General features: G+C 45.3%; 1 protein-coding gene across 3 annotated transcripts in view; it reads left to right on the forward strand.

Annotated features, from left to right (window-relative positions):
* The first annotated feature begins 7,895 nt into the window (after positions 1 to 7,895).
* Positions 7,896 to 20,782, forward strand: part of Optix (optix) — a 49,464-nt gene continuing 36,577 nt past the window's right edge. Inside the window, exon 1 of one of the 3 annotated variants that reach the window (XM_089080636.1) lies at positions 7,896 to 9,357. In XM_089080636.1, the coding sequence (XP_088936762.1) occupies positions 8,729 to 9,357 (629 nt within the window). In that variant the 5' untranslated portion in view covers positions 7,896 to 8,728. The remainder of the gene's footprint in view (positions 9,358 to 20,782) is intronic. The other 2 variants (XM_089080635.1, XM_011647993.2) reach the window with 2 other exon arrangements.

Consider the following 20,782-nt stretch of genomic DNA (forward strand, 5'->3'; position numbering starts at 1 on the left):
GTACGCGCAACCCCCGGAAGAGCGGAGGGGGTTGTCAGAGAGGGCGGCGCTCGCGCGCGTTTATGATTGCGATAATGCCAAACACAATATCGCGGAAAATTTTATCGGCCGGCCGAGCGACGGCACGCGTGGCAAAACCGTGTGAAAAATAATAATGAGATGTCGACGAAGAATAAGGGAGGACTGGAGGGCGGCTGGAAAACGGGTAGGAACAGCCGGATGAAAGAGGAAAATAAAAACGACGATCAGGCAACAGAGATCGAGAGTGTCACGGAAGACGGAAAGGATGGATAGAAAACGAGAGAAAAATGTATGCGTCAAAAAGAGCGAAGGGTGGAAGCTCGTGGAAGAGAGAGACAGAGGAAGAATACCAAGGGGCGAAGAAACGGAAGGAGAAGACGAAAGGAGAGAAAAAGAAAGAGGCGAAGGAGGGAGAACAAGCGGGAAATGTGCGAAACGTTTAATCGACGTGTAGCAGGCTTCCTCTCCCGAGGAATATCCCAGCTGAAAGGGAAGCATTGGAAAAGCCTGTCGGCGCGAATCTCTTCTATTTTAAATATAAAGTGGGCGATGAGATTTTTCCCGCCGCGGTAAAAATGTGCGTGGTAGACGTACGTACGGGCGGGCCTCGGCGCGCGCGCGCGCGCGCGCGCGCGGCGGGGAAAAATTTTTTAATAAATTCGCTTTGCGCGAACTATATTTTCTCTGTCAGCTCGTTTAACGTTCTGACGAGCACGCGCGACGAAAGATTTTCCCACGGCGGATCGACACGCAATCGAATTTTTTAAGGGCCCGATGAAAGTTGACGGTGTAATCTCTATGGCGCTTCCATCTCGAATGAATCAAAATGAAATTAATCCTATTAGGAAGCTCTCTCGGCGAAAAGTTCACGTAAAAAGCAGTTTTGACATCCGCGAAATTAGTCACTTGATTTTTCAAGTTGCTCCATTTTTCACGCACGCACGACGGCGCCGAGAACCGTTCACTTTATTCGATTATACGACGACACATCGCGACACGCGCGTATTGGTCCGATCGTAAGGCAAACATTGGCGAGATGAAGTTCAATGGGAGTACATTTATAAAAGGATCACACAGCGGGCAACATTTTAGCCGCCCTCTCGATATTCACAGTGATTATAAAGTGTTCCGAAATCACTAGCGACCGCAACGAGGCGCGATATTATCTCGTAGGAGGAGGAAGACGCGGGTGCAGCCTACGACTAAAGATATAGCGGAATTAGTGGGACCCTTGTTAACAACCTCATTAACTCATAGTTCGTAGGAAGAGGAGGTGGTGAAGAGGGGGTCGGTCGGCTTAGAGAAGCCGAGTCTGGCCCAGAAAAGTAAAACAAACAAATGGCCATGGCGCCATCGTGCAGATGAGTCCCGTCATCCAGCGGGTCCGCCACCGCCTCCCCCAATCTCTTTCAGTCAGGTTTTTTTCTGCATCCCTTTCCCCCTTCCTCCTAGGAACTCTACAATCTTCTTTCTTTCTTCTTCTCCTCCTTCTCCTTTCGGAAACCTTAAATTTCATCCTCGGAGCTACACACCGAGTGGATCCTCTGTAAACACACACCCCGAGGAGGGACTTCTTCGCTGGCGCCGATCTGCGGCTTTCCGAAAATTGATTTCTCGACCGATGAACTTCGGCTGACTGCCGGATCTGCGGCAACTTTTAGTGTAGAGAAGCCAGCCGGGTCTGTTCCGAGGGAATGTCGCCGTTCCGTTGGCAGATCGCTGCCGATAAAAGGCAACTTGTGCAGAGGAGCGCCGGGAAAATAATAGGACGACTGTTCCGCAGTGTGATGCCTGAGTATTTCTCGAGAGAGCAGCGAGGCGCGACGTAAATATGTGGCGCTTAACTTTTTAATCTCTAACTGGACAGATGATTCGGCGATCTTTAGCATCGTACATGCCGATGACAAAAATTCACAAATAAGCAAGCATGTAAGAAAAAGGTAAGTTGCACAAAAGTCACGTATAAATTCATGAAATTAGCTATAATAGAAGGGGATCTGAAGTGCCTCTTTAATTCGATTCACACATATCTTAACATTTACAAAGTGGTAACATATACAATGTTGTTAAATTAACAACTAGCGTGATATTACGGACAGTGAAGATGGAAAATCCCAATAATCAACAACCAACGGAAATGTATTGTCGGATAATTGTAAACGTATAGTTACATATCGCGAAAAAGAACCTGTCCACTCGAATAAGGCAAAAAAAAAAAAAAAAAAGAAAGAAAGAAAGAAAATAAAAGAAAAGAAAAGGGACGAAAGTAACACGATAAAACATAAAGAGCCGGCTCGGTCTCGCCCAACTGCGGATTCAACTGCGACCACCACGAGCCCGTACAATGCGCGATACCTCGCAACGAGGCTGCGGGACAAGGAACTCCCCATTAGACGCACGTTAAATAATAAAGCCGCCATATTAGGCGCGGGCAACCCAGTAGTATCCGCACCGAGCAGAGAAGGATTATCCCACAACGATACGTCTCGTTCCTGCCCCCTTCTACCGGCAACGTTTCCCCGTTGCACAACGGGCTTCAGACGAGAGCGCTGCGAGCCCGGCACCCGGATAGCATGAACGAGAAGTTTGCACGCGAGCACGTATTATACAATGGCGAGCTTATGTTCGACAAAATCGACCTGCTTGCATCGCCGATTTGCGCTCTCGTTCTCGCCCGAGCTCGGATGATTTTTACAACCTGTAAGCCGTTTACCCGCGGAGACCCGATAAATAATTCCGCCGCGACCCATCGCGTATTCGTTCACGATCGCAATATCCGGATGTCAATTGATAATCCGCGAGACCGCATACGTACACGTTGTTCGAGCAAATCGAGATGTCGCGAAAGGATCGACGTATATCGTATTTCGTCAATCGACGAGAATGCTCTATATCTAAGTATCGCGACACCGACTGCGAAACCGAATTATATAATATATATCTATTAACGAATGCCAAGGGGAGTTTCGCTACTCCAAATAATATATGATGAAGGAAGAGACAACGGAGCACTCTTACTCTTTTGTTAGTTAAATGAAGAAAAGAAGTGTATACATATACACACACACCAAAGATGAGGCAACAATATATATAATTCTAGATAACTATCATAGCTAAATGAAAAATATTGAAAAGCAAATTAATATAAATTACAAGTGTATAGATAAAAATACAAGGCAATGAATGAAGTAGCATAAAAAATAAAACGGAAAAAAAAAAAAAAAAAAATTCAAACATAGTTGCGAATTATTCGACATGTGGCAAGCTAGGGCAATACGCGTACGTTAATTTGCTTTGCAGATAAGATCGGCATACGTGAATATATCCGACTTACCATTATTCCTATTTACTATTACTTTGAAAAATGTCAATAAAAGGATAGATCCATGCTTATCGCTTCGTACTTGACAAATTCGCGATTTACGAGGCATTTACTTCTCTCCATTCTGTTTCTCCATAAAGCGAGTGTATGCAACGATAAGCAATTATTCTTTTTAACTTTTTGATAATTTAACGCGCAATTACCGCAGATGTATGTGCTTATGTAAAGTTGCAGTTCGCAGTGCCGATTGGCTGTGGCATTTAGAGACATTCATCGCCTCTCCAGACGGCACATCACGCCTCTAAATCTCCGTCGGGAAAGAGTCGCAAGAATGCGCAAGTTGCATTCCATCGAGTACAGGTCGAGGCGACGTAATCGGCTGGATGACAGAGGCGATAATGTACAACGACGATAGCGCGCGAAGCCATGTAAAATGCACGTACACGGACGCATCGTGGACGCAGGAACAAGGGTTCGCGACCGCCTCTCCTCGGTTTCCCGGCGGCGATTAATCTACCGGCGTGTAACGATTCCCTCTTGACAGTTCTCATCGCGGAAAGTAATAGCCGCCGCCAGATGAGGAATTCAATGGAAGCACAACCTCGCCCGGTCTCGCCACAATACCCACCCACAGCGCATTCCCTCTGCCTCCCCCCCCCTCCTCCTCTCTCTCTCTCTCTCTCTCTCTCTCTCTCTCTCGTGCACGCGCGCGCGCGCGCGCGTAAAGCCGACAAATGTTTCCGCTTAGAACCATGGCGAACCCCGTACACCATGTGAAAATCGGTGCTACGATGCCACGACAAAGAGGAAAAACGATCGAGGAAGGCAGAACGAGCGACGAAAGAGCGACGAAAAAAGTAAAATGGCTGCCATGCGACGGAATCATTTGTCCTGGGGAGAAGACCTCCGCAGGTCGGCAAACAAACGACCCCCGCACGCGATAGATCGATCCGCGTAATCGAGGGTGGGATGGATGATGGAGCGGTGTAATACCCGCGGCCTACCTGTCGTTATCGCGACATTTATCTGTGAGCTATTCCGCGTCCGATATTCTATTATATCCCGCGCGAGACCGTAATCCATTATCGGCGAGTCCGTATCCCGTAGGCACATGTACGCCACGACCTTCGGTATCTGTTGCCATCCGTGGCGCATTTATTAATCGCACCGGGCGCGAGCGCCGAGAGATCGTTAAAGACTCGATGGTGTGACACCATTAAAACGTCGGAGTTGTCTGTTGTTGTTGTTGTTGTTGTTGTTGTTGTTGCTGCTGCTGCCGCCGCCGCCGCTGCTGCAATTCGACCACTTTCACGAACGCGTTTATATATTATGCATCGTTTTGCACGGACCTTGACATCTGTCGGTCGCGCACGGATTTTTACACAAATCCTATTCCCGGTAATGTATACAATACTTACACTTATACTAAATTAATTATATTCTACATCGTTAGAAATAATATTATTAAATGTCATACCCCTGTCTACATTGTACTTTTATCTGATATAAAAATACAAGAGATTGCGAGAGGTAAATGAAAAGCGCTTCAAACGTCATTTATCTGTGTAACAATCCTGTCTATGCAAATAGAACGAAACCATCAGATTGATGAATGCATCCCACAGTTACTCACAATGTCTAATTTTAAAAGCACTATAATCACTCGTTCACCACAAGAAACTATTAACATTACGTTACCTACGTTCATTGTAACTATTTGTAGAATTTTTAGAAAATATTTGACTGAATTGTTTTTTTCTTCAGTCACGAACGATATGCCAACTCCATCAAGATGCATTATGATTAAAACAAATCAAACGTAACAAACATAATAAGCATGTTTAATATCATATATGATATTATTAATAGATATATTTTTTAATGAATGAACAAGAGTCATAATTATTGAATGCACAGATCCATAGCAGTGACTTTTGTGTGATTTTTAATATAAAATATTTAAAATTTTTAATTTTTATTCGTTAGATGTGTCACCAATTATAACAACAGTAATTAATATTAGAAAGAAGACAAATATATATATATAGAAATTTATTTAAATTTTGCACCGAAGAGCATAGCATCTGGATAGCATAGTTTCTGTACTAAGTTCAACGTTCATTTTGGCTTGCGAAACGTCATACCTCATCCTTTGCAGCGTTGCAATTTTCGCCACTTCGAATATTGTTGATAAATCTCTATTGAAACGCGACACCATACTGATGACTCGCAATACAGATCCACCAATATGTAGTTATGACCGTACAAATAAACTGCACTCTCTAAATATAGAATAAGTGTGACACGCGTGCTTTAAAAAAAAAAAAATGCCGCACATGCGTATAAAGTATTGTCAATCACATCTGTGTTTGCAATAGACGCACGATAAAGTGAAAAAAATACTGTTTTATTTTCTATTTAGAACATTCTAATTTACAATGAAAATAAACCTTTTGGTGAAATGCATATAGTAGCAAAAAAAAATAGAAAAATAAAAAAATATGTAACAAGAAATAGAATATGAATCTGTCGACAATCGGGCGCGAACAAAAACAGTATTATTTGCAATCTCAATAAAATTTCAATGCAGATGAAATAGAAATACTAGAGAAATAATAGCGGAATATTAGCGCAACCATTATTGCAATTCCTTTGGGATACAACCGTAACATATAAACAGCATATGCCGGATATACGTAGACGGATGGATGGCGGATCGTGCCGGAAGAAAATACGAAAATATCCCATGAACTATGGGACCATCATCGTGGGTAGGATGATGTCTTTCGAAAAACTCGCAAGGTAATCCCGCTCGCGCGCCGTAATCCGATTTAACCCTGGCCAATCGCGGCCGCTGCTGGTTGCCGGTCGTGTAACGGAACGACCATCGAGCTAACGTAAACGAGAGCAATCGGAAGGAGTCATCCGCCACAGTGAAACCACGTTTACTTTTTCATTACTACGAATCGATCGAGAGATTTAACGGTTCCGGCATTCAGTCGATCGCGAATGCGCTAAGCCCGTGGCGATTATTCGCGCCGAAATGTGTCATCAAGAGATATTATACTGTTGCTTGATGCTTTTATCTGATAATCTGCATTATATATATAGGAGCATGATAATGCATATTTTAATACTATGATAAACTGAGAAGATCCAACGAATTTTGAAAGTATAAAGTTGAAAATAACATATTGTTTTCGCACAATAAAAATAAATCTAGTATATTTACATAAATCTGATATTTTTGGCGTGGATAGATCGGGTTAACTTCTAAAAGTTCTCTGAAGGTCAAACTCCTTATAGAAATTTTCAGGTAGATATTAAACTATCTTGGAATAAAATCTTATTTGGCAAAATTGAATATTTTTATACGAGTTCATATACGTGACAAATTATTCGTGGATTAAATAAAGGTTAAAATAAAAGTCGCTGAGCTACATTGAGACAACCAAAGTAAAGTAAAATCAGAATATTCACCGCGGTGGCTGCGCGTTCGATAAAACGGAGACGCCTTCGGCGCCGTCGCGCGTCCTCTCAGCTCTTCGATATGTTAACTTTTCTCGCCGTTCTGTCTAAGATATGAGATCTATTCGATAAATATAAGATTTCTTTATACAAAAGTTAAATATACTTCACTTTAGCAATTATTGAATTGTCTTGATGAAATCTTGACATGATACTCTTTGGATGAAGATACCCTTTATAATCAATACTGTGTAACCAATAAATTATCCCCAAAATAACAGAAATGTCTAATAAAATGATTATTTCGTTTAATAACTCTCTATCTAGTTTACATAATAAAATATCTTTCGTGAAATAGATCGTCATATCTATAAAGATAGAAAAAAAAAATGTTGGATGAAGAATTTGTCAGCCAGGTAATAAATACAATGGAAGGAAGGAAAATCAACGAACGAAATGAAAGAAATTTGTTCGCAACTAAAGAATGAACTAAAAGTAAGCGAAATACGTAAACGTCGTAGTCTAAGAGTGGTTGGCTGGCGGCCTATCAATCTTATCCAGCTATCACTCGGGGTACCGAGTCCAATGTCGAAAACAGTTCGTCCCGAGATCACGGCAACAGAAGCAACAGCAGCAGTGGCGCGTCACGGCAGCAGGAACAGCAGCAGCTCATGGGATCATGTCGTTTCTCCCCTCTATGATCGCGAACCAGCGCTACCAGCTTCTCCGTCCCACATTCTACGGAATACATCGATCGATCTCTCTCTCTCTCTCTCTCCTCGTCTCGCTCCCTTTCCGCCTGTCAGAGAGGGGGGGGGGGGCGTGAGAGATGCCGCGAGCACCGATGGTGGTGGAAGAACATTCACGGTGGGGGTTATCGCATAACCGGCCCGGCTGTACGTGGAAGGGATAATTAACCGACACAACCGTAGCTCCCTACGCTGCCTAACGGAAGGACGAAGAAAGGTTACCATGGCTACGTGGATGGGATCCGGCCAATCCTGGTGTACCTCGTAGGCGTGGTCTGTGCATTGGCCCCCCCGATGCCATCTATCGCCGTCTCTTTTTCTCGCCCGTACCCCTACGTGAAGACAGAACGGTGGTGGAAGTAGCGAGACAGAGAGGTAGAGGTAGGTCTAGAGCGCCAGCGAGACAGCCCGGTTGCAACGGGCGAGTACAAACGTATCATGCTGGGTAGGGCCGGTGCCGAGATGCCGGCTTGTAAACGAAACCAGTTTGCTATCCGATACGATCCAGGCAACAGCGGCCTCGCGTGATATCCCCACGACGTGGAAGAGCGTCAGCGCGCCTGGCCTAGTGGGTGTTACCAGAGCGACCTGGAGAACGGTCGCGCGAACCCACCTGACAGCGATCTTCAATGAGAACATCAGTTGCTCCTTATAACGTGATCCTGCTCCAATTCGCGACGTTGCCACGTGCCGCATTTTGGGAATTGTTTCGAAATTAATCAGTGACGTGTTGTTGCGCACGAGAGAGAAAGAGGAGAATTAAAGGAGAGAGAGTCGCCGATGTGGGGGCTTTAGAATTTAATATCTAGAAATAGAGGTGATCGTTCCTCGGGCAATCTCTCTCATCTCGTAAAAAAGATTAAAACTCTTTGTGTCTCTCTCCAGATGTCACAACGTTTGCTCCATTTGTACTTTTAAATATAGAATAACTATAGAATTCTGTGGTGTCGATAGTGAAGTGGATAATCATCCAGTGACCGTCACGTCTGTTTTTAATGAACGAACGTATCGCGCGTGACTCCGACGAATCATGAGAAGGTCCAAGAGTAAGCATAAATCGGAGCCGCGTGTTTCCTGAACCGCGACAAATCCGAGTGACATCGGTGACTCCGAGAAGATAGGCCAGGCCAAAATTGGTGTATCGCGAGAGGATCACCGTTTCGGGAAGATGTCCGCCGCTGGGACCACGCCGCCAAACGCGAACGGTCCGCTTGTACCTTGTCCGTATCTCGCTTTACCAACTCTGTCTTTCTCCGTCAGCCAAGTAGCAACGGTCTGCGAGACCTTAGAGGAAAGCGGCGACATCGAGAGGTTGGCCAGGTTCCTATGGAGTCTTCCAGTCGCTCATCCGAATATCCAGGAATTAAATCAGAGCGAGGCTGTCCTCAGGGCGCGTGCCATCGTCGCGTTTCACTCGGGACACTATCGGGAACTTTACGCTATACTGGAGAGGCACAAATTCACCAAGGACTCCCACGGTAAGCTGCAAGCCATGTGGCTCGAGGCGCATTATCAGGAGGCCGAAAAACTCCGGGGCCGGCCGCTAGGTCCTGTGGACAAGTATCGCGTAAGAAAGAAATTCCCGTTACCGAGGACAATCTGGGACGGCGAGCAAAAGACGCACTGCTTCAAAGAGAGAACCAGGTCGCTGCTCCGAGAATGGTACCTCCAGGATCCTTATCCGAATCCAGGAAAGAAGAGAGAGCTGGCCGCCGCGACGGGACTCACGCCGACGCAGGTTGGAAATTGGTTCAAGAATAGAAGGCAGAGGGATCGCGCTGCTGCAGCGAAAAACAGGTGTGTCGTAAATCTAATCCTATTCTCCTCGTTTCTTTTCTTAACCAGAAAGGATAAATTGCTAAGACGACTGATAATCGCGCCCAGACGACAAAAATCACGTTTCCGTCGCGATCCCGGCGATCAAACGGCTTGTCAAAACCTGTTCAAATCGCGTTCATATCGTTTCTCCGCAAAATAAATAGATCGACACGCAGATCCTAATGAAGTATGCTTTATATAAATGCAGTGAAACATTATACATATTTATCCGATCTTTCGTGAATTAATAGAATTGCTATATTTGCTTTTCGGAACAATGAAATATTTCGTATATGCTACTTGATGTCTGGTACTCGCACGTTTAAATCTCCTTCAATATCATTAAACACGCGTTAAATCAACAAATAATTCTCGCGAATTACACATGCGCTCTTACGAAATCATCAGTTCGTTAATAACACAAACCATTGAGTCCGCGATACCGAAACTGCTAATCATTACAATAATTATTTAACGTTAAAAATATTTATATATGATTTCTAGAATGAATAAATATTAAACGAAAACTGCCAAAATGTCGTTAATCTTGAAAAAACTAAATTTCATATATTCGGAAAAAAAAATATCCTCCATATTTTATCGGTAACACGTGACTAACAATGAAGCCATATGGGAGGCATATTTCGATGGTGTAAAATTTAGACGATCTTTTGTGTCCTACATGCCATTTTTGTTTCGCGATACCATTCTTCATAGAATATCAGTAATATCAATAATTATATTGAACTGTGAATTATATCGAACTGTGAGAACAATTGTTGATTATTATAGCTCTTCCTATCGGTGCGATTAATATCATTTTATGAAATGTTACGCGAACAGAATACACCATAAGACGAAATCGAAAAATACTCATACGCAAGAACGTCTTGAAGACTCGACGTCTGCGGTTGGTCACATCATAGAAGGAAAGTTTTGTTCATTAAGTAGCGTTTAATGGAAGTTAATCGCGAAACGATTAGTGGTTTAGGTCCCTTTAGACAGATTGTTGTACTGTATCCTCGGCAAACGAGCCTTTGTGCCTGCCCCAAGGTCCCCGTGTGGAGGGTCGCATAATTTCATTTTGACGTCCGACGGAGGGTCGCTGCCGTCGGGCGAACGACGATTTTCGAATTACGTCTTTCAAATTGTGTTTTGACGCATCGCGCATCTCTTTCTCTCTCTTCTCTCTCTCTCTCTCTCTCTCTCACGTTTACTTTCTCTATCCCTTTATACTACGATATACTCGAATGCCGAAGTTCAAGATAGCTTTAAAATAGCATTTAAATTAGTTTCAAATCCTCGTTCTTTCCATCTTCTATTCTTTTTCGCACAGAAAAACGTAAAAGAAATATCACCCATATATCTCTCTATTATTCTTGTTTAAATATTACATTCTTTAATTTATATTTTTAATATATTTCTACGTTTAAAATAAGAAACGAAATAATTGTTACTGCTAACAGACAGAATAATACAATATTTGAATAGTTAATCACTTGTCAGAAAATTGATTATGAGCTGCATTCTGATTTATTTTCTAGAATATTTTTTTTTTTTATTCTATTGTCAATTAGGATGTTTAATGTTCGGGAGAGCGTGTAATAAAGTATCGTTAAGCCTACAAAGAAAGAGGAAAACTGATATGTCCAAATAATGCAAGGGTTGTAAAGGAGGTGAATTTTCCTCCATCGGATCACGACTGGTCATTATTAAGGGATCATCGACAAAGTGCAAAGTAGAAAAAGGATAGAAAAAGGAAGTACAGTTTTCATTGGGAGTTACCACCTGTCATTTCAATTCGATTCGACCCGAACGGCTCCGTTGCAGACAGGTAACGGTCCGCTCATTGTATTATTCGGCTATTTATCGCCTAGTGTGAACAGAACACCGCCATTATTTGCCTATAAAAGGGAAACTCGAGGTGAGTTTTTCTATGAGCCGTCCCTCTTTTTCTCTCTCTCTCTCTCTCTCTCTCTCTCGTTAGGAAACCTCGAGTGGTCTCGATGCGCAAACCGGATGTTGCTCCCGATGTGATTTATGAGTTCTCGGAAGACCTACCCGAACATTTTCACTATTGCTTCCCCGGGAATCCCGGGCAGCTTTCCGCATCTCGAACACGCGACCTTGCATGCGCGATGTTACCGAACGCACATCGCGCTTTTGATTCCACCTCGGTGAAAGGTATTTATCTAATGTAACCATCTAAATGACGTTGAAAGTTAATTTGAATGACTTTTAGGTCAAAGAAGCAAAATACCTGTACTCTCCTAATGCCTTTTCCATAGAACTAGCAATTGATCCCGAAAAGCATTAGGACGTCCAACAAGACGTCCAGTAAATGAAACAAATCCTTTACAATTAAAATTCTCTGTCTCTCTCTCTCTCTCTCTCTCTCTCTCTCTCTCTCTCGCGTCTGATTCTTTTTATTATACAAGGATCAATTTATATCATTCGATTGCTGGGAAACTATTAAAAAATACGTTTGACTCCAATTGAATACACGTCGAGTCCCTCGTATCGATAACGGAGCACGATTCCTGCGAAACGACGCGCAACATTCTGACAGATTAAAGTGCTAATTCATTTGGTGCGTTATTTCAATCGAAAATCAGAATGAAATGCTTCGATAAATAGCCCGAACACGATAAATAAAACTGTCATTCTCCCGTGGAAAATCGCGCCGACCTAGATCTGTCCCCATGCGCGTGGAGGTATATCGTGTAATTATTGCGCTCTGAATGAAGTCATTAATAGTCATTACCTACGTCTAACGCTGTAATTGATATATCGTTAACGGTCAGCGATGGCTCGACCATACTGCTCTAATTGATCTTGATGAGCTCGCACAGCGGTTAAAGATTATACGTTCGAAGCGTGCACTGTCTCTAAAACGTCATACGGCGGTCACGCATTCATAAAAAATGCAAGAAAATGTTTATATAACTCTGCCACATAATCACCATGAGTACAGAGCCGCGCGTTGCGTCATTGACGATAAAACGGATCGTGTTCTCATGTTTGGCTGTTACTTTGCCATCGCGAGAAAATATGCGTAACGTAAGATTTATTAACCGGAACATAATATTGCATAATTCTTTCAAATTATGCAACGCGATAAGATCGAATGAAAACTGTGCCAGAATTTCTTTGTGCGTGATGATGAATCGCACTGCTGGAAATGCCGCTATATGCATATTTCACGTGTATATACGTAGTACGTTGTGATCCGGAGTTGTTATTTTACGGGAATTTATGAAATAATCACGAAGAGAACGTTTAAGAAACGTGCGCGTCAAATAATGTAAACCGCAATTTCCTCGAGAACGTCGAGAACATCGAGTGTTAATTTAATTTAACCAATCCGGAAAATGATGTTCGAATATCCAGAAAATTATTATTGCCAGCCATCAGCGAGACAAAAGGCGTTTCGCTTAGAGAAGTCGAACTTTGTTGCGTGACGGATAAAATCCAACGCGTTATTCTATCGTGATTATTTAAACAATACAAAACAGTTTAAAGAAGAGAAAAAAAATCGCTTATATTACTCTCACGATATACTCTATATTCAACTGAAGCTATTCAACAATGGCTGCGACGGGTTACCTATCGTTACCCGACGTAATGACATTCCGTGTCTGGCCCCGAGCCACATTTTCCTGCACGTAATCCGTCGAATCTCGGGACGGAGAGTCCTCGGTTGTGTGTATCTGGATAGACGCAGGGAGATAGAAAGCCTCCCGAATATCCCGCATCTCCTTTCCGAAACATCGACCGACGTACGGAATTTGATTCGCGAAATTCACGTACGATACGCCATTTATTTCACGACATTTGATGAAATGGAAGAATCATCGTTACAACACTTTGGCGATTATAACACTTTATCACGAACCTCGTGTCGCTCTTAGTTCGCATTTGTCATTATTTGTTATCGGCAATACCGTTATTTGCAATTATTAATTACCAACCATATCATGTAGAAATATCATAAATAAGTAATTAGGCAGACATAGGATAATTATTTATTTATTAATATTTCTATTATGCGAAATTAATATTGCGCGCGCGCGGAAACAAAACGTGGAAACCAAACTGTGATAATTTTTATTTTGGATAATTTTTAAACAAATTTATACGCTTTATTCAATTATATCCGGTATTATATGGAGGACTTTTCTCTGTAATTTTTCTCCGCATCCAATTCATATTTATATCGAAATGGCTTTTTGCGCTTTTTGTTACGTGCTTCCAATATTTAATAATTCGGTCACCGAGTACAGGTAGCATTCATTAGCCGCGACGCGGAAAAAAGCATACCATTAAAAAATTCATAAGAGATATTTTGCATCACTGGATAATGCAGTTTGTTACAATCGTTGTTAGTTCCGAAACACTGAATAATGTAATCCACAAAAAAATAGCGGCTTTTTTTATCATTTTTCCATCTATCAGCCGTACTTTCCACTCTTTTAGGCAATTCCCTTTTTATTTGCAAATTATGAATTCTGCACAACATCGACGAGGAAGGCATCCTGCGCGCATTGTAAAGAGCTTAATTCCCGATTGATAAAATCCGCCAACGATCAGACTGTAAAATCCCAGCGAATAAGTACATTCCATACTAAAAATTTCACACAATTTCCCTACAGTTTTTATAGTAATATTTCCATTGGCAAAACAAAAATTGCCATAAAATTTTTCCGATCATTTCAACGTTATCTCCGCGTCGATTTGCATCAATGTAATCGGCAATTTAGATGCGCTTCCGGGATTATTACCATCCAGGTCGTCGTTTGTGTCACATCTCAGGGCGAAGGAGCGAGATGCAAGGGCGTCCTCAAGATGCGCGTCCCAAATGTTTCATTTTCGTCACGTGTCGGCGCCCGCGAAGAACGTCGCAACTCCCATCGTAACGAAATTCTCTCCGTGGTGCATTTTCAGTTCTGACACACGGGGGTAAAGCCAGAGCGAATCTACTATGCCGCATAGTTGTTGTCGTCGTCGTCGTCGTCGTCGTCGTCGTCGTCGTCGTCGTCGTCGTCGTCGTCGTCGTCGTCGTCGTCGTCGTCGTTGCCGTTCTGACCCGGGATGGGTTAGGTAGACACGTAGACAGGATACGGTGCCCGCCCCGAGGATCCTGGAAGGTCCTTTCAGAAACGTCGATCCGCATACTGCCAGCCTCGCGGTATATTTTCGCGGTCCAGCGAGCGAGTTATTCAATATGCTCAACCCCGAAAGCCCCGGAGCAATCTCCGCGCTCGCACGTAGCTACTCGCACGTGTCTGTGTGGATGCCAAGCCGGCACGATTATGTGTGTAAAAGTATCCGTGTGTGTGTGGGTGTATGTAAGAGCTATATATTACGGGGACGAGAGAGAATGGAACGGTTCCCGCTGGTGCCGTTCCATCCGGCGGGGTGGATGCGTTCCGTCGTACGCGTTTTGCGGTACGAACGCGGATAGCGAAGGTAGAGGTCAGAGGCAGAGATCGCGCCGCATCCGGTAAAATCAATTATCGAAACTGACTGAGCTGATCGAGAAATAATTGCCATTTGAAGGATGCGTTTCAACGTCTCCATTTCCGAAAGTGTTACTCTTTCAATCGCTAGCTATCCTCCATTAGATTCATGTTGCAAATCTCGTTACATCCATTTTGGGTACCACATCGTAAGATCATGTCGTTACTAATTATGCAAACGCGAGAGTTTACGCAGGCAAACTCGTAAACGCGTTCGCGGAATCGGATACGTACGGTACGCGTTACGGAAATCCTTGCGCGAATACAGACGTACCGGTTCGCGTTACGTCCAAGGGAACTCGGAGCGCAGTCTGAGCGCGAGATTCGAGGCTTCCTAAGGGGGCGTCTACGGCCAGGCGGGATGCGAGGGGAGAGGGGAAGAGAATATAACCACCTCGGCAACCCTCCGCGTCGTCGGCTTTTCGGGGGTGGCTTAGCTCGAGCGTGTTCCTCCCCGGCTCTCCTCTTTCGGCGTTGCCTTCGCCTCTGAAGTTATCAGATTTTGATAAAGTCCCCGGTGTATTAGAGACCCGCGCTGTTTGCGTTTCCACGCAGAATCCCGTCTGCGTTGCCACCTCCCGCCGCTACACCACTATCACTCCCGTCCTCCATCCCACTCCCTCAACCCTCTGGACTTGCTCTCTTCCATCAGGATTCGCGATGCTGGTTACTTCCTTCCTTTGTGAACGGCGAGACCCCGACTGTGCTCTTTTTTTTTTTTTCTTTCTTTTTTTATTCGAGTGACTGCGAACAGTGGAAGGGATACGCTTCCACACACGCGCGTTCTTTTGTTTTAACGAGATTTGTACTTTGTGGCGATGCGATGCCGCGGATCACATCATTGTTCGCTTTCACTTGCCGCTCGCACACGACTCACTCTTTTCGAATAAAAATTATTTACGTCTACGCGTATCTCTCTTTCAGAAAATACAGGAAATTAAGTATACGTCTTCCTGTAAGAGAAAATATTATGTAAAGATTCATCTATCGTCGGGATTTACGTTTGGTTAAACAACATGTCGCCTCGGGAAATAATTTCTCGGTAGGCACCTGGAGGAAGCGCGAGGATTTTTGCATAAAACTTAAATCAGCGTCCAGAAAAGACGGCGGCAGGATTTATGGTCGCGTGAAGTCTCCCCAGCGTGCGAGATGCACGTCCTTTCGAATCATTACTACATGCCTTCCGGTACCTTCTTCTTCGAGTCACGGTCAAGTGTCACTCAGTGCGGTATACCGCCGTTATCTTGATGACCTTAAACGAGAAAGGAATATGGAAGAAGACGCGGATGTCATCGCGTTGCGCAATCTTCCACCGCGAAAAATGTCCCGCGGCCGCGCGGATCTCCGGGAATGTCCGCCCGCCGCAGATGGACGACAGATGTACGACGACGAATCAGGCGGAACTCCCGTTTCGGGAAGTGCCAGCGTGAGAAAATTGCAGCGCGGAATATTTTCGCGGTAGAGAAAAATCGTAATCCCCACATAAGGCGAGAAGCGTCTCGCTCGGACCGTTCGATTTCCCGCGGTTGCCGCGGTAAAAGCCGCGCGCGGACACACCGAGCCTATAAATAACCGCTGCCATCCGCCATTCTGAGACTCTTATTAAATCAACTTAACCTTTGGATCTCAGATCCGGGGGAACATTAAGGCCACCAACACCGACTATTAGGTCGCTGTCAGTTTCGAAGTTACGTTACGCATAAATTTAATATTACCGCGATTCGACGCGGAGTGGATACGGAACGTTATTGAAGAATTAACACGCGTCAAAGTACGAGCCGCGTTACGGGGGCAGGCCGGCATGAAAAAATAATTTCGTATAATCAATTAATTAATCCGAACGGCGTGGTCACGCCGTGCGTATTGCTAACGATCGAATCAATGACGATCCACCCGAAGAGCAACGAGCCAGCATTGAGAAGCATCGGACTCGAGGAGCATTGGTCGAATTAACGACGATAATGATCACGCGATTCGCCGAGAGAGAGAGAGAGAGAGAGAGAGAGAGAGAGAGAGAGAGAGAGAACTGCCAAAAAGCCGCGGCGAGCGGGCCGCGTAGCGGGCAAAAAGTAGTAGAGACAAAGGCAGTGATTAATTCCACATTGGATGTCCAGGATCATTAGCGGCCAGACTGCCATGACACCTGCTCGCACGAGCCCTTCGTGATAGATTGCCGGGGCAGAAAGCGGGGCCGTTTCGAGGAGGAGGTGAGGAGCGAGACGGCGCAAAAGGGCGAATCGCGACCCGGGATCGTATGCGCGCGCGGCGGTTACTAATGATTCCGTATTTCGACATTCTGAACGATATTCAGGAAGCGATGAAAAAGAACTCGGGTATTACCCCGCCACGTATCGCCCCTCGGGGTGGCCGCGCAATTCGCGTGGCAGCTTTTTGTCAAGGGGTTGTTACGTACGAGGTAACGTGATTGATGGCAAGCTGCGCGGCCGGGCGCGACGGCACCGGGGCATTCCGCGTTCGCGATCTCGCGAATGCGATCGTGGAGAATAGCACGACGAAGGAGGACGAGAAGGAGGGGAACGGGGGGGGGGGGAGGAGGGAGGAAATGCGGATTTAATAAGGACACGGAGAGTGTCGAGGCGTAATTAAGTTGCTCGGCAAAATCGCTCGGCGTACATTCGAGATGTCGCGCGTGTAGCGGACCGAGGTCTAAAACTCGAGACGCGCTGATTAATTCGAAGGACGGGATATGCATAGATGTAACGCTTATATTCGTAACGTATTTACCAACACGTGCTGTTTTAAAATTGCCGCGCATGTCCGCGTTGGTTAATTTAAGTTGTTATCAATCCGCTTGCTGATGCGCGGCGCAATTAACTCGTATTTCGCTAACAAAGGTCCGCCTGCGACGAACGTTTCCGTCCGAGGTCTCTGACGAGCTCTCAAAGCAACCAGCCGCTTGTTGCGGCTGTCCATCGGCAAATAATTAGACGCGTTCGTAAGACGTGTCTCCTAGGAAAGCTAAATGGCAAGGGGCGAGAGGTACAAATAGGTAATTGACGTACGCGGGCCAGCTGTCACTTGTTTCCGCCGGGATCGCTTTTTGTTTCACGAACGGTGAATGGACCGGCAGCGTGCGGATGCCTGTTTTCACGCTATCGCCGTGGGGGTTCCTCCGAATATATGAAAGAGAGAGGGAGAGAGGAGAAAGAGAGGGAAGAGGAGGGGTACCTACTTGCCCCACGGAAACGTGTGTGCGGCCCGACGGGGAGTTAGGGACGAAATATTAGGGCGAGATATTGGACCACAAGCTACTAATTCGTACGATGATATCGATTCGTACACGGAATCGTTTTGGTGACGTGCGTCCGGCACGTCTCTCCGCACATGGACACACCTACACTTTTTGGCATGCCAGATCAGACGCCCCCCTCCCCCCCCCCCCCGCATCCTACTCGCCAGTCAAGACTCCCGATTGCGAACGATCCTTTGTCCGCTTCTAGCGAGAGAGCGAGATTGGTAACGGCGTGACACGCGGCGTTCTCATCACGCCTGCTCACGTGACGCGGATCTATATTTGAGGAATACGATCATTCGATGGAAACACGAAAATAACATTATACGGGAATAGAATCGTTCGATTCGCCAATGGCCCGATGGTTTACGATAAAATTTTGTTTTCATCGCGGGATTTTTACAACGGCTGCTAATCTGAACGTTCGGGAGGGGAGGAGGGAGGGATAGGGGAGTATCGATCGATCGGTGCTCTCGGTAAACGCGGATTGTAATTCCCGATGAGATCGAGATTTATCATGCTCGCGTGGCTGATCGCGCGGCTACATCGGTGGACAGTGCGAACGAAAGCGAATTTCAAATTCGAACGAAACATTGTTATTTGCATTCGGGTAAATCGGAAACCAGCCATTGTCTCGTTGGGACTATTCGATCAGCCTTGAACGTGTAAATGCGAGATCATTCATCGAGAGTGCTCATTCATGCTTTGGCTGGCGAAATGAGTTCGCCATAATTACGGTCGGGTGTAGCAATATGTTCTCGGCGCCGCAATTCCTCAGTCCAACGATCGTGAGTTACGAACACGAAGAAGCGTACGGTATTGTCTTTTTAATGAGGAGATTGGATAGAACAATAAGATTGAGTGGAAATATTTTATGTCATGTAAACGGGCGAACAATAAAAATATATATAGAAATTTCAAAGACTTTTCTCGTGAATTATGATATATTTATAAAACTTGGTAATACATTTCATTGTTCAGTCAAAGGCATCGCGTTGTCTGTGATAATACCATGGGGTATTAGCGAGTATAGCCGTCGCGTATCAAAGACTTACCTACTAATAATGATTCTCCTATTTAACGAGCAATTGCAGACACATAGAGGTTAGCTGGCATCAATCGTCATTTCATTAATATTCCGCTTGGATTGCACGGGAACGAGTTTTCCGCGCAACGGAGTACGCGTGCGGGCAAAAGGAGAAAGAGAAATAGGGAGAAGGTGGAGACGTAAGAGAGACGCTGCGCTGCAACTTCATCGATCCCTCCGCCGACGAGGTGTTATCGCACGTTACCGGCCCGGCTTTGTTTCGTTCCCGAACAAATGGTTGCCGGTTCACGGAGGGCGTCAAGCACGCGGGGTCCCTCCGCGCGAGAGAGGGATCATCGATCGTCACTGATCGTTAGTCGTAGAGACACAGTAATTGCCGCTCATTAGGGGGCTAAAGGAGCATATTATGCGCGCTGAAAAGAAGGATCGCGCCGAGGCGGACTGCCGAGGCGAGGAACTCAGGGAGGAAACAGGGAGGAACAAGGAGGCGCGGTCGAGAAAGAGGAAGAAGGAGAGAGAAAAGAAAGAAAAGGGGGGTTTCCGTCAGGAGGGAGGGACTGTTGAAGGCGTTGAAAAGAGTACTCGACGAGTACTCTTTTCATAGGGGCTCATGAGGTAACCGATATCCCTCTCGCAACGCTTTGTTCCCGGGCCCGGGCAATGAAATATAGCGATGAGATGCCATCGTGAGCGCCCCTTTCCTCTTGGCGGTGCCGAGTTAATGCGCGGTTGCGTGTCTTCCCGATTCAGGCGCTAAACATCGCGCCGCATCTGCAACATCTCTCACAGCGATGCTGGCCACGATTTTATTACACGCCCCGCCGATTAGATCCGATCCGATATTGCTCGAGATCAGACTCGCATTAAATATTTTCAATTTGATTAAATTTCTGAATTAAAATTCCGCGGAAGCGGACGCCTGTTTGGCTTTCAATTTGACAGTGATGTCAAAAAAGTCAAAATTTATTGCTGTAATTTTATTGCGAAAAAAAAAAAAAGAACTCGATAATTTGAATGAGAATGCGTTCTACCCGCGAGACGAAATCGAGTCTGTCGTGAAAATTTCATCTCGGCCATCACGCATATTTCACTGTCGGTTGTCGATCCAGGGTACGCGCTCGCGGCGCGGACCATGAGAAAAAGAACCACGATCCACCGTCGACGGACGTCTAATGTAGCGTGATACATCACACGCGGTGATTACAATACCCGCGATGCGCGTTCTCAGGAAGGTGTCGACGCGCGAAGATGGCTCACGCTGGCGTGACCTCGGCGCCAACCGATACGCTCTCAAACGAAGCCTCGATCACCTGACACCGCTCATTACACGCGTCCCGTAACAACGTGGCCCTGACGGATAATTAACGATATCGAGATACGCGCTCTTGCGCGCGCGCGCGCATATCGACCTCCGCGAGATTTATCACCCGGTGCAGACTTCAACGTCCGAGATTGATCTACGCGCGGCTCTGATTCGCGCCACAATTCGTCTCCTTTACGCGCCACCTGCTCGATCCTTAATAATCTAATAAACGTGCGCGAGAACGATCGAGACCGTTATGACGAGCGCACGTTAACGCAAAA

This window comes from Pogonomyrmex barbatus, unplaced genomic scaffold, assembly GCF_055798465.1.
Source record: "Pogonomyrmex barbatus isolate J1 unplaced genomic scaffold, ASM5579846v1 scaffold4, whole genome shotgun sequence".
NCBI lineage: Eukaryota > Metazoa > Arthropoda > Insecta > Hymenoptera > Formicidae > Pogonomyrmex > Pogonomyrmex barbatus.